Source organism: Mytilus galloprovincialis, chromosome 7 (assembly GCF_965363235.1).
Source record: "Mytilus galloprovincialis chromosome 7, xbMytGall1.hap1.1, whole genome shotgun sequence".
Classification (NCBI taxonomy): Eukaryota; Metazoa; Mollusca; class Bivalvia; order Mytilida; family Mytilidae; genus Mytilus; species Mytilus galloprovincialis.
In genome coordinates, this window is record NC_134844.1 from 35,124,699 (window position 1) to 35,138,205 (window position 13,507).

General features: G+C 32.8%; 2 protein-coding genes across 2 annotated transcripts; both read right to left on the reverse strand.

The window, feature by feature from the left end:
- Window positions 1-1,831: 1,831 nt before the first annotated feature.
- LOC143082862 (macrophage mannose receptor 1-like) lies at window positions 1,832-3,177 on the reverse strand. Its single transcript, XM_076258821.1, has one exon. The coding sequence runs from the start codon at window positions 3,105-3,107 to the stop codon at window positions 1,896-1,898; it is 1,212 nt and encodes a 403-aa protein (XP_076114936.1). The 5' UTR covers window positions 3,108-3,177; the 3' UTR covers window positions 1,832-1,895.
- An 8,190-nt stretch (window positions 3,178-11,367) lies between these two features.
- Window positions 11,368-12,809, reverse strand: LOC143082865 (uncharacterized). Its single transcript, XM_076258824.1, has 2 exons — window positions 12,696-12,809; window positions 11,368-12,354 (listed from the first exon to the last, which is right to left on the reverse strand). The coding sequence occupies exons 1-2, from the start codon at window positions 12,736-12,738 to the stop codon at window positions 11,552-11,554; spliced, it is 846 nt and encodes a 281-aa protein (XP_076114939.1). The 5' UTR covers window positions 12,739-12,809; the 3' UTR covers window positions 11,368-11,551.
- Between the last annotated feature and the right edge of the window lie 698 nt (window positions 12,810-13,507).

Genomic DNA, 13,507 nt, shown 5'->3' on the forward strand with positions numbered 1-13,507 from the left:
ATGATTGCTTGATTGATTTATTAATTTAATAGTTAATTGATTGGTGTCAAATGCCACTTTGAAGTTAGTTTTCAACACATTATTTCGTGGCGGTGCGTTTATATTGGTGAAGGAAGCCGAAGTGCCCGAAGAGAACAACAGACTCTTGGTAGAAACACTACTAATTCTATTCAATTAAAACTTAAGTCGAGCTTACCGGCCAAGAGACTCGGCTACACGCCCCTCTCCACCCCTTTTTAAAAAAGGATAAAAGGATATTTGGGATGGACTTCAACTTGGTGCATTTCATTTGCGTGCAGTTTTTTATTATGCTTTCCTGCATTTAGTGCACAGCTTCAGTTAGATGATTATGGATGGAAGCTGGACGTCCAGGGGCAAATTATTATGCATACTCGAAGGAGAACATGTTAATTTGTTATGAATATTTAACCTGTCTTGTAGTAGACCGACATCCTAAGCCGGATTTTTTTTATAAATTATAACATGGCATTCTTCATAGTGGCCCTGGTATCGGCCCTAGACTCCCATATCAAGCCAGAGGGCCTTAGCCGGAGAGATTGCTATCGGTCGAGGGCTGATTTCTGGGTCAATATGGAAAATGACATGTAATAATATATGTATTACATATTTTCAAGATGGAGAAAAAAGAAAGCATATATAAAAAGATGTTTAATATTTCAACAAAAATTTAAAAAAACCATTTAGATATCGATATTTGCTACGATGGCAAATAACCAACCTTGACTTCCGACAATATTGACCATGCAAAAATGTACAAGAGTACAAAATTTTGTATACCATATAAATAGTTTTTGAGTGAAATGTTACCGGAATTCAAAGTCGAGGGCAAAATAAGGATTTTTAAGGGCTTATATCGATATTTGCCCCGATGGCAAATAACCAACCTTGAATTCCGACAAAATTGACCATGCAAAAATGTACAAGAGTACAAAATTTGTAATAAGTATAGATTATAACATGACATTTTTCATATTGTCCCTGGTATCATCCCGTGACTCCCATATTGACCCGAGGCTTTAGCCGAGGGACGATATGGGCCGAGGGATGATACCAGGGCAAATATGGATGTTATTACATATGCAAAACCCAACGTTTTCGTAACAAATTTGTGATAAAACATGATAATTCAAACGAAGACATGTCAACTTAACCTGACACATTATTCTCCTTCCGAGTCGACCAGTCTTTGGTTTTACTCCTTAATTTTGCATACGAGCTATACTAAAGCATTTTGAGCACATCTGATGTGAGGTTAAAAATTTCATAAGATCAAGTTATATCAGCCCTGAAATTTTCAAATGAATCTTATTGTCGGATTGCTACCACTAAATAGAAAAAAACACTTAGTCTAGAGCTAGATATAAAGATATTGACAAACATAAAAGCAAAGTGTTGGTTTTAAATAAGGATCTCAGTAGCTTTGTTCAGTGTTCATTGTATCGTATTATTTTCACTAAACATGCACTCCTTAGTCTGTTTGTTTTATTCACGCATCGTTGTCAATATAATGGAGTTTGAAGCGACTGTCATACAAGGGTGAGATTTAGCGCTATAAAAACAGGTTCAATCAACCATTTTCTACATAAGAAAATGCCTGTAACAAGTCCGGAATATGACAGTTGATGTCCATTCGTTTGATGTATTTGTAATTTTGATTATGCATTTGATTGGGGACTTTCCGTTTTGAACTTTCATTGGAGTTCGGTATTTTTTCGATTCTTTTTTTCTTCAATTGAATTCAAATAAAAATAACTACAACGGAATAATTTAAATTCCCCTTTAAGACATTTTTTAAAAAGCATACAAAATCTTTTCTGGTTTTGTGTATCTACACCGTCGTTCTACTATTATAGGGGTTTTAACGTTGGAACAATTCATAGTAAATGTTTTTCACAAATAAAGTGATTGGTATTATTGCAATTATCACCAGACCATATGCCTTGATCGAAAGATGATTTAATACAAAAATCATTATCTCCTTGAGGTTCTTTTCGCCAGGGGAGGTAAGTCGGATAACTGATATCTATCCATCTGTATGACTGATTCTTAAGTTTCTGTAATCCAATCCAAAAATCAACACCTGCTGATTGCTTAGAAGTGTGACTTACTATAAAATTGTATTCCTCTTTCGAACGAATGATAACTAAATCAGCACCATTGTTCTTACAAAGGTTACGAGCTTCAGTAAAATTAGCCAGTGATAGATCAATTGAATAACAAGAATTGTTATAATATATCCAATCACCAGGCCCACATTTTGGATTTATTTGCATTTTGCATATAAAGCTGAACGACAAAAAACAATTGTTGTCATTCCACGTTCGATAGTTTGTCTCTGCGCAGTTTTCGTTATCATTGAGGTTATTCGGTTCTGATGGTCCCCAATGAGTATAATTTAAAATCGTTCTGTCACTCCAGACATACCTCCCATTGTTTTGAAAATTGCTGAGTCCCATCCACATAATTTTATAAGTCCGTGTAACATTTTTGCTTAGAAAATTGCTTTCCCTTTCATTATGAACACTTACTAGATCGGTTCCAATACTTCGACAATAGTCACGTGCCTGAAACCATGTTCGACGTTCTGGAAACTCCTTATAACAGCAATTATCAAATGTCTTCCAGTCATTTGGACATTCGACCCTTATTTCTGATATCTGGAAACCTTTGTTTTCATTGTCCTTATTTCCGCTTTCGATTGAAGGAATATGCACACTCGTGTTGTTTCGAGATTGTGTTACAATGTACGTCAGCCCAGCTGTCAATGCACACGCTAATATAATGACAGTGGTAAACCCTATCCATAACTTTATACGACATTTAGATTTGTTATCAGAAATAACAGATATTTTCAATTTTACCTTGGCATCTCTACATGTTTGATATGCCTCTGGATCTGTTTGAGGTTCAAAATATGAGTGGTGCGATACAGAAGGTTTCAAATCGTCATATTTTCGAGAATTGTCTGAAATGGGAGCAAGATGTGTATATCCATTTTCGTCAATAGGTTCTTCGTATGTATTATATTCGTCATTTCTTTTACAATCCATTATAAACGCTTTTTTGTTTAAATGACTGCCTTTCATCACACACTTTTATTCACAAAGTCACGTTGTATCATGCGCAAAGGATGATAAAATGCATGACTAGTGTAAAAACCCATATTTCATCAGTCAATAAAAACGACAATTAATTATGTCCGTTATAATATTGTTTATACTTAATTAAATTATCTGACCTATCACTTATACAAAATATTACACTTGTAATGCTATTTTCATTTTATTAGTTTTTAAATGTTTCCTTTTCGTTGTTATTATAAACAGGCAATAATCTGATTTAAACCCTTCACTTTCAAGTATTTACTCCTTGACCTTTTCGGACTCAAACCCACTTACAATTGAGTCTCGTATGTTCAATCTTAATTTTTTCTTAGGAAATTTGTAAATATTTGTTTAAGTAATTTGTTGTCTTTTTTTCCATTACGACACTGTTGTTTATATTCTACAACCCTTGATTTTTTTAGTTTGATTGTTTTATTACGTTCTCTGTCTAGCATGTATTACAAGCATTGATATGGTTAGCGTTCAAGTCTATTTGTTGTAAGGTTTTCAGCGCCTAATCATTCCGTTGATATTAGTTGAAATATGTAGGTTCCTTCGTTCAGTCACATTGCATCTGATTGTGGTCACTAAATGAGAAATCATTAATTCCTCATATGTGTATTTTGTATAATCATTGTAATTAAGATAACACTAATGCATTCAAAAAGTAATGTAAAATGTATATTCTATACGCTGTACTGTGCGGAATAAAAAAAAACTATGTTGATTAGTAAATATTTACGAAAAGTTATCATTGAAATGTTCAAATACTAAGTACTACTACATGTATTTCACATGTTTCATATTAAGTAAAGGGTTCTAGTGATATCCTTTTACATTTCTACAACACGGTTTTCGTTTCTGCAGTTCCAATTTGCATACATAATTGATTTTGATACTTTATCTAATTAGAAATCAAAGGTACCAGGCTTATAATTTCATACGTCAGACGCGAGTTTCGTCTACATATCACTCATCAGTGAGGCTCAGATCAAACAAGTTTAAAGTTGAATGGCATCGAGGACCCAAAATTCCTAAAAGTTGTACCTAATATGGTATCTTAATTCGGCTCATCAATACAAAAAGATTTTGTTCGTGTGATTACTTTTATCTATAGTCTTTTGTATGTCTGATTTATAATACATCTATCATATTGATATATATATTTGTATATACGTTATTGTAACAGGTGAATTCTTGATTGAGAATATTTTTAATTGTGTACGTCATTGCAACCCACTAGCTGAATTCGGGATAAAACACGTTCGTTTTAAGTTCTGCTAATAATCTCTTTTACTTCACAAAAAAGAAATATATGAAATGTCATGACTATGTGTGGTCTATTACTAATTCGAGCAGGTATGCATATGCTGTCTCCAAACATCAGAATGACTCAAATCAGAAACGCGAATATCCTATTGGTAGTTAGACCTCACCATTTTGTTTTATACACGTGTTTATGTGTTTGGCTTTGATCGTTCCTGATGAAGGTGAATCCAGAAAGGCGATTCGGACGCAACAAATTGTTAAACGTGTTGTTTTCAATTTCTTATATCAACAGAAAGTTTAAACGCCTAACAACAAAATTATTTCACAGTAAATTAATAAACTGCAGTTCTTTTTTTTTCTAAAACAATTAATGCATCTTTATTGCACTAAATGCTGTTTAACAATTTACTTAGCTTTACATTGCTCCATGATGAAGGCCGTACCTTGACCAATAACGGTTTACTGTTAACTGTCTACTGATGTTGGTAACTGTTACTGTTACTTGGATGGAGAGTTGTCCCATTAAAACTCATGCCACATCTTCCTATATATATTATCATTGTTCTTCATGAAATACACACAGTAGCGTAAAATTAAAATTACGAATAAATATATGACATTTGAAGTTGTGTGTTGAACTAAAAAGACATTAGTAAGTTCGGCAACTGAAAGCTTTATGGCATAATTCAAAGTTATATAAAGAGTTAAAAAAAATACCAAAGGTATGCAGGGACTACATAAACAAGAGGTCGAAGAAAGACTACACTAAATAAAACTATCTTAATGCTTTATACGACTCAGGTTATAATATTTGTACTTTAATGACTAATGTGACGATACGGTTTTATCCAGCACTTCAGATTACAATTTTCATTTCCGTAATTACGTCCATAAAACAATACAGGCGTAGCTCAGATCAGACCATATTATTTAACGAATGTTAAATCATTTATATTGAATAGTATTGCTGAGATGATATTTTTCGTTAGTAACAACGATTAAGTAGTGACATGAATAAGACTGCGCTCCTTTTCTACAAAAGTGTATTTGTAGTTACCCTGCAATTTTACGACGTGAAAACCAAACTCTTTTTTCAATCATCTGAATTTTACAGAACGAGGATATAGTTTTAACCCATTTTAAAATTCTTCGTTCTAGTTTGCGTATCAATAAGCCTTTCTAAAGAATAAACCTAATCTAATTTACAGACACTTTAAGGAAGGTCGGTTTGAGCGAACTAATGCCTCCGATTTGTTACCTTGCAATTATTAATCTAATTAACAAATGTATGTTTATAAATCAACCTTAATTTTCGTATAATGTACAATGTATCATACCTATGTATAGACTTCTTAATATCTTAGCTATTTCTATTGTTCATTCGCTGTCTCTGCGACGTATATACCTCAGCTCTATATATGTATTTCACTTCCCGGAACCTAAAGCCAATGACGAACGATGGTTTTATTGAATTTTAGTTTATCAGTCAAGATTGCTGTTATGTTCTCTGCAATGTACTCTCAAACCAATATCAATATATTTAAGATTATATATATTGTTAACACGCTTTATAGTCACTAAAATGTTTAAAGAAGCGTTTGATGGTTTAATTATGTATGGAACACCTGTGAATGTAATGATTGGTAAGGCCCACAGGCATTTTTAATCTTATTAGAAATTCACTCGTTTTATCGGTTTATTATTGTGTTTGTTTGTAACATAAATATAAATTAATAATAAACAATTCATTCAAAATTAGAAACCATATGCATACAGTTTTGTTATAAAGTGTATCGCAAAAGTATATAAAAAGAACATTTAATATGCTATTGAGGCAGAAACTAAAAACAAATAAAGCAAAAACATATAATTCGAACCATGCATTCGCCTGCCTTACACAATTGACAAATTACTCATTTCAAACTAATCGTTTCTCGCAAACAACCCGATTTTGATTCCTGCAACTATCACCATACCAATTTCCATACATGGTATATGAGTTGACACATACATTATTATCTGCTCTGGGTTCATCTATCCCCCAGGCGAGGTACGTAGGATAAGTGCCATCTATCCAGCTGTATGTCTGATTCCTGTGTTTCTGTAATCCAATCCAAAAATCAGCACCTTGGTGTTTTGTAGTTTGACTTATTATAAAATTGTATTCCTCTTTAGACCCAATCATAACTAAATCTGAACCATTTTTCTTACAAAATGTACGGGCTTCTGTAAAATCAACATCAAGTAATGTATTAATTGAATAACAAGAATTCTTATAATATAACGAATCCCCAGGCCCACATCTTTGATAAATTTGCGTTTTGCATATAAACCTCAACGACATAAAACAATTGTTGTCATTTCACTTTTGAGAGTCAGGTTTCAAAAGTTGGGCGCAGTTTTCGTTATTATTGAAGTTATTCGTTTCTGATTCTCCCCAATCAGTAAATTTAAAAATTGTTCCGTCACTCCAGACATATTTCTCATTGTTATATCCACGGAGATGTCTGTGTAAAATTTGTTATTAGAAAATTATTTTCCTTTTCCTTATGAACACTAACTAGATCAGTCACGTGCCTGAAACCATGTTCGACGTTCTGGAAATTCTTTATAACACCAATTATCGAACTTCTTCCAATCACTTGGACATTCTGTCCAAATATTTGATATCCGAAAAACCTACATTTTTAGATATATCACATACTTCTGTATTGTAGCGAGATTGAATCACAATGTATGTTAGCCCAGCTACTAATCCTATTATGATAACAGTAGTGAACGCTATCCATATTCTTATGAAACACTTTGCTTTTTTTATCATGAACATTAGACACATCCAATCTTACTTTCACATCTTTTTTCACATATGGTTGAGGGTTTGGTTGAGGTTCAAAATATGAGTGATGCGAGACTGATTGCTTTAAGTCGTCATACTTTTGAACATTATCTGAAATTGAAGCAAGTTGTGTATATCCTCTTTCATTAGTAGGTTCGTCGTAAATATGATTACTAGTTTTCATTATATTTCAATTACTTTTCATAAAACCTGGCTATATCGTCTCCCATGAATATTTACCTTTATAAAGAAACAACACAATATTAATCATGCAGATGCACTTTAACATTTTTGTATAGATATAACTGAGGATTATTGCCTCGAGCGATTAAGTGTACTTAAAAATAGCAAATATGAAAGACGGGATTTTTAGAAATCAACAAATCTACATATATTTCAGTGTATGACAATGTCCGGAAATCAACTTAATCTCATACCTATCCAATATAAATAAAATAGAGTTGGGTTTTTTGTTTTCTTATTTAAATTGTTTTTAGTTAACTGGGATGTAACCCTATTCATATCATATTTATTCGCCATTTTACAATTGGTAAAACGGTACTAATTCATTTTCCCAGCATTCGGGTGGCCTTTTGTGTACCCAAGGCAGGTGAAGGAATTCAAGTTTGGAGCGTTGTGATTGGCTGTAAGGGTAAAATATTTTTTTAATGAATAGCTGCAGTGTGTATTTTTACAATATACATTTTAAAACCTTTTAAAATATTTTCTAGAGAATTATTCGAAAAGGCTTCCAAAATTTCATAAATTTAATTGTAAATTAAAGGTGGGCATGGATTACATAAACAAGATCCGTTGGAAATTGGACATGATATTATTTGGCTTCAATTTTCAAAATAGAATAATAAAGTACTAACACAACACATAACTATTTATCCAGGATTTTATTATAAAAAGCGGTAAATTTAGAAAATGTTAGTATTGTCGCCTATGGCAAAATAAATAGTACTGTTTTCCCAAAACATTCATCGTCTGATTCTAATTTACGGTGAGGATAAGTGGAATGAATAAGTTGTATGCTTACAAAAAAACACGTCATGTTTATTGCTTTATGAGTCTGTTATTTTAATTGAGATTTGTGTACGGATCATAACAAAAACACTCTTCCTAAGTACTTGTGTAAATATGAAAAATGATGTCCATCAGAAACCTCCCTCCGTCTGCGTAAAAAAGGCTACATCGCAACGTTAAAAAACATTGTGTCCATTATGAAATATACATTATGGATGTTTTGTTTGTTATAAAAGCAATTAGTTTGCATTAGGATTCGACATTTGACATCGATATGCAGTTAAACACATGAGTAACACGACAGGTTCCACATGTGGTGCATTATCTGTTTCCCGAACCGGAGCACCTATAAGTTCATTTTTTGGTGGAATTTGTGTAGCTTAGTTTTTTATGTTGCTTGTTGAGTACTTTTATTTGTCTTTTCTTTTTTAACCATTGCGTTGTCAGTTTATTTTGACTGTCTCTGTGGTATCTTTCGCCCCTCTTTATATGAACTACTAATAATCTGTATCTCTGTATACAAAAAGTTTAACAAAATATATAGGCCTTCAAGTTACATTCAAAAAGAAGAAGTCCATACAGTTGATACAATCAAGAAATAATCCGACGACAACGGCTGTTACAACATTATTGTTTGTGTTAATAGCTAGCTTAACCTGTTATTTGTATGACAGTTTATCATAGTTCCGTTATATGGATAACACATACTGTAAACAGTTTCTAAAATTCATCTTTATACTCTTTCTGAAAAAATGTCAATTCTCAATGATCAATATCGCTATCAGCTTTACAATTTTGACAGGTTTCTTGATTGTATTTCTTTAATTAGTTACTCCTCTCTTTCTTCTTAAAACAGATATGGGTTGGGTTTTTGTTTGTTCTGGTTGTGTGCAAGTCTTTTCAGTGTCATGCGTTAGCATAACAAAATTCTGAGCTTGATATCAATTTGCCATTGAATTATCTATTGTAAAATTCTTCAACCATCAGTTTATTAACTGCATACAATCTAGTGGTAACAGTATTCTTCTTTTTTTCTGATTCCGATCATAAATTTCTTGATATATGTAGACAAAGGCGTTATTGAACCAGAGTTTCAAAATGTTAAGGATCTTTGCTACTCTGTTTCAAAATTTAAAAAAAACTTTTTAAAAGACTGTAATAAATTGATAGTATATAAATGAAGGAACTAGAAAAGCAGAAAAAATGAAGGGTTCGTATGCTTGTTTTGAGATATAAACCATTGAAAATTTGTCGGGAATTGTCTCTTTATAGATTTTTCATATATCCAATATTGGCCCCTTTCTTGTTGAAAAAATCCTATAAAAACAAAATGACAAAGATTATATAAGATTTTCCAAAACGTTTTTTTAAACAATATAAATGAATATTATGAAAAGAAAAGTAAGGATACTCGGGAAAATTTTTAATAGACACTAGCATGGATACAACTAGAGGATTCCGAATATCTGATAAAAAGTCAAAGCAATAGTAAAAGGTCCTTTAAGCTGAAGTCGTTCTTTATAGTTGTTTATTGAAGCCATCTTGATTTGGTTGAATTTCTATCAGTAGTTTCACTTGTCTTACCCACAATAATTTTTTTCCTTCAATAATGACATAATAGAATGCACCTTATCGTCGAATTGTTTCTTGCAAGTTGTAAAATGTCGGTTCCACAAATGGAATACAAAATACTGATACTTCAGAAATACCTACATTCATGCCATTTTTCAAGGGAAATCATGGTGTATAGTTGTACGTTGAACGTTGTATGTCATTCTGATATTTTTTAGTTTTGTTCGAAGTCTATATCAGCTGTTCTCCTATACCATTATTTGAAAATCTTATCCTGTTATTTCTGTTTGTTTTGTTCACACATCGTTGTCCATATAATGGAATTTACTGAGACTGTCGTACAAGTGAGAGGTTTAAGCTATAAAACCAGGTTTAACAACATTTCTTACCTTAGAAAAAGCCTGTACCAAGTCAGGAATTAATAAGACAGTTGTTGTCCAATCGTTGTATGTCTTTGAGCTTTTGATTTATCCATTTGATAAGGGACTTTCCGTTTTGAATTTTCCTCGGAGTCCAGTATTTTTGTGATTTTACTTTTTCCGGACGGTTTTAGATTTATTCCTGAAGATCTGTTTCTGACAAAGGGTTGATCTCGAACAACATTATTTTGTAAATTTGCCTTTGGTTTTTCTATTTGTTCTCTTACGACTAGTGTGACAATCAAGATTTAATCAACATTTCAAATAACAAATGCACAGCCTTTGTTAAACTTGTATGATTTTTAATTTTTGTTTCTTGAGTGTAATTGGGAGTTTAGAATGACTTCCATTATCACTGAACGAATATACATTTTTGTTTAGGGGCTAGCTGAAGGACGCCTCCGGGTGCGTTAGTTTCTCGCTATATTGAAGACCCATTGTGGTCTTCGACTGCTGTCTGTTCTATGGTCGGGTTGTTGTCGCTTTGACACGTTCCCCATACATTTCCTTTCTCAATTTTATGATAAACCATGATCAGTCTACCAACTTAATACCATATAGCGGGTTATTTTCGTGGGTGTTAAATTTCGCAATTTTCATTAAATAAGGTATACGAAATATTTTGCGTTTATTATTTTTGCGGATTCAAAATTTTTATCAATACCTTTGCATGAACACTTTTAAATCGGCGGAATTTATTTTATCGACTTTGTTGTATCCGCGAATCTAAGCGAAAATGTACGCCCCGCGAAAATAACCCGCTATACGGTATCATGTAGTACAAGCATGTGTTTGATCATTTAGGTTGCCTATCAACATCTCTATTTAATCTATTGGTTCCAGGAATATTTTTAAGAAAAAAAATTACCTTCCTTTCATGTAAAACGTGTATCTTAACCGATCCTTCTTATTTTTTGTTTTCCTTGAGCGCGTTAAATCATTGTTATTTTGTTATTTTGCATTGAATACTAAAGATGTTTTTGTTCGTTTGTAGAGTAGTTACTTCGTCACTAACACATAAAAGAATATAGTATTAATAAATGGGTAATTTTATAATGGACTGGTTATATATCCAAGGTCTGTAATAACGGCCCAAGGATTACAGTAATCCGCGGGCCGTTATTACGGACCGAGGATATATAACCAGTCCATTATTAAATTACCCATTTCTTAATACTTTTATTAACCAGTTCTGAGGCAATAAAAATGGAATTGTATATTTTCTTAATTATTTACTGATAACAAAATTTTTCAACAAGGACAACAAATACAGATTGAATTAGGAACTTGTCTGATAATTATTAAGACTCTTGAGAGCTGGAAAAGTCATCCCGTTTCCTCTTCCCAGAAAATATGTTTAGATTTATGACTCCACCATTAATAACAGCGCCAGTTAGAATACTGAATGGATTACTGCAGTCTTTTCTATTGGCAATCATGTTACTTTTACTATTGTTAACACTGCTAGAAGCCTGAGATGGATTTTCAAACATAGATAGCTCTGAATCATTTTCCTTGTCATAATGAATATCAAGAGTTTTTTCTTGAGAGGAAACAATGTGAATATCATATTCAGGACAGTCACTGGTATCCTTATCTGAATTCTCAGGTGCCGTTTCATTCTGATTGCTGGAACATGGAGGAATGACAACATTTGATATGATATTTGATGCCTGGTCTTGTTGTTTCATAGACGGAAAATTATAGTGTGTGAGTGTCGAGATTCCTTTCCATCCGCCTAGCTGGGCAACTTCAGTAGGTGGGCGCTCTGAATGTAACAAACTGGTTGCAAAAGTTTTACGGGTTGAATGATTGACTTTACGGCCATATAACTGTGCGGCCTCGGCCATAGTTTTCATCATAGTCCCCAATTTGTTCTTCCCAATACATTGATGTGAATACCATACATCTTCCTTAGGTTTGTCCAAAGGTCTTAAATAAAACTTGGATGATGGGTCATTTTGAAGATCTGCTGGTCTTTTGCTGATGTACAATTTTAACATTTTTATCGGACAGTTTGGGTTTTCTTTTTGTTCGAACATTTTAGGTGCTACTGCTCTATAGTCAGACGACTTGGCGCCAGTTCTCGTCTTAGTTGTTCTCTCTGAAAAATTATAAAAACAAACACATGCTTTCAATATCAAACATCATTAGGACACTGGAATGACACTTTATGCTAAATAGATAGCAGTTTATTATTGTTGTTGAACAAAACTTTAATGGTTTGTGTGTTAACGACACACAAACAAACAGACAGTTGCACGAAATAAGCGTAAACATGTGGGTAAAAGCTTATGTCAGATGAAAATTTGTATCAGGCGTAAGGAGAAACAGACATGAATAAAATTATATGCCCCAACAAGTTATTAAAATTACCTCTGATAAACTGCAATGTAAATGAAAATTTTGTGTACCATATGTGCACAACATGTGCTATGAACTAACCATTAAATTCCACATATTCTTTCCCATTGGAGTCTTGCTTCATAGTAAGGTCTCCAAGAAGGAGGGATGCATGCTCCTGACGACCTCTGAATCCGAAGAAAACACCATTGTTGAGCCAGATGTCATGTTTGTAGGAAAATCAATAACTATATTCATGCTATTTGTACAAATGCAGTACAATGTCTCCTGTATGACACTAAATCTGTTATATCCCAAAACTTTCATCAAAATTGATATAGCACCATGTTTTTTTAAATATTGAAATCCAATATTCAGTATCTATTGTGATGTACAAAAATGTACATTTGTAAAAATAAATTAATGGTACCTGAACCAAGCAGCTGTTTGTCATAAAGATTTTGGATTTCCTGTGTGTATAGGTTCAGCTCTATTTCTTTTATTCCCTTTTCCCTCTTGTTTCAATTGCTTTCTTTTGGCCTCGAGCACCTTTCTTGAATGGCTGAAATCGTCATTTCTTTTCAAATCCACTACAACTTTATTGTTTTTCAGGTGTCTCTCAATACTATTCTGGAATCCTGTAAGCGTGTCTGGTTCATACTCCTGTCCCTCTTTGTTCCTTACACCTTTAAATAGAAACATAAAAAAAGTGAACATTAACCCCATTCAGCCTGTATCCTCACTCTGTATGTACAAAATTTACATGAAATACAAAAAATATACATGTATCATACAAAAATCAATTGATATCAACAAGAAAACACAGATGTCTCACACGGTAAATTGTGCTATGAAATTGTTAACTTGTATTGAATTTTCATTTTAATTTTCTTATTTTGAATGAGTGTACAAAA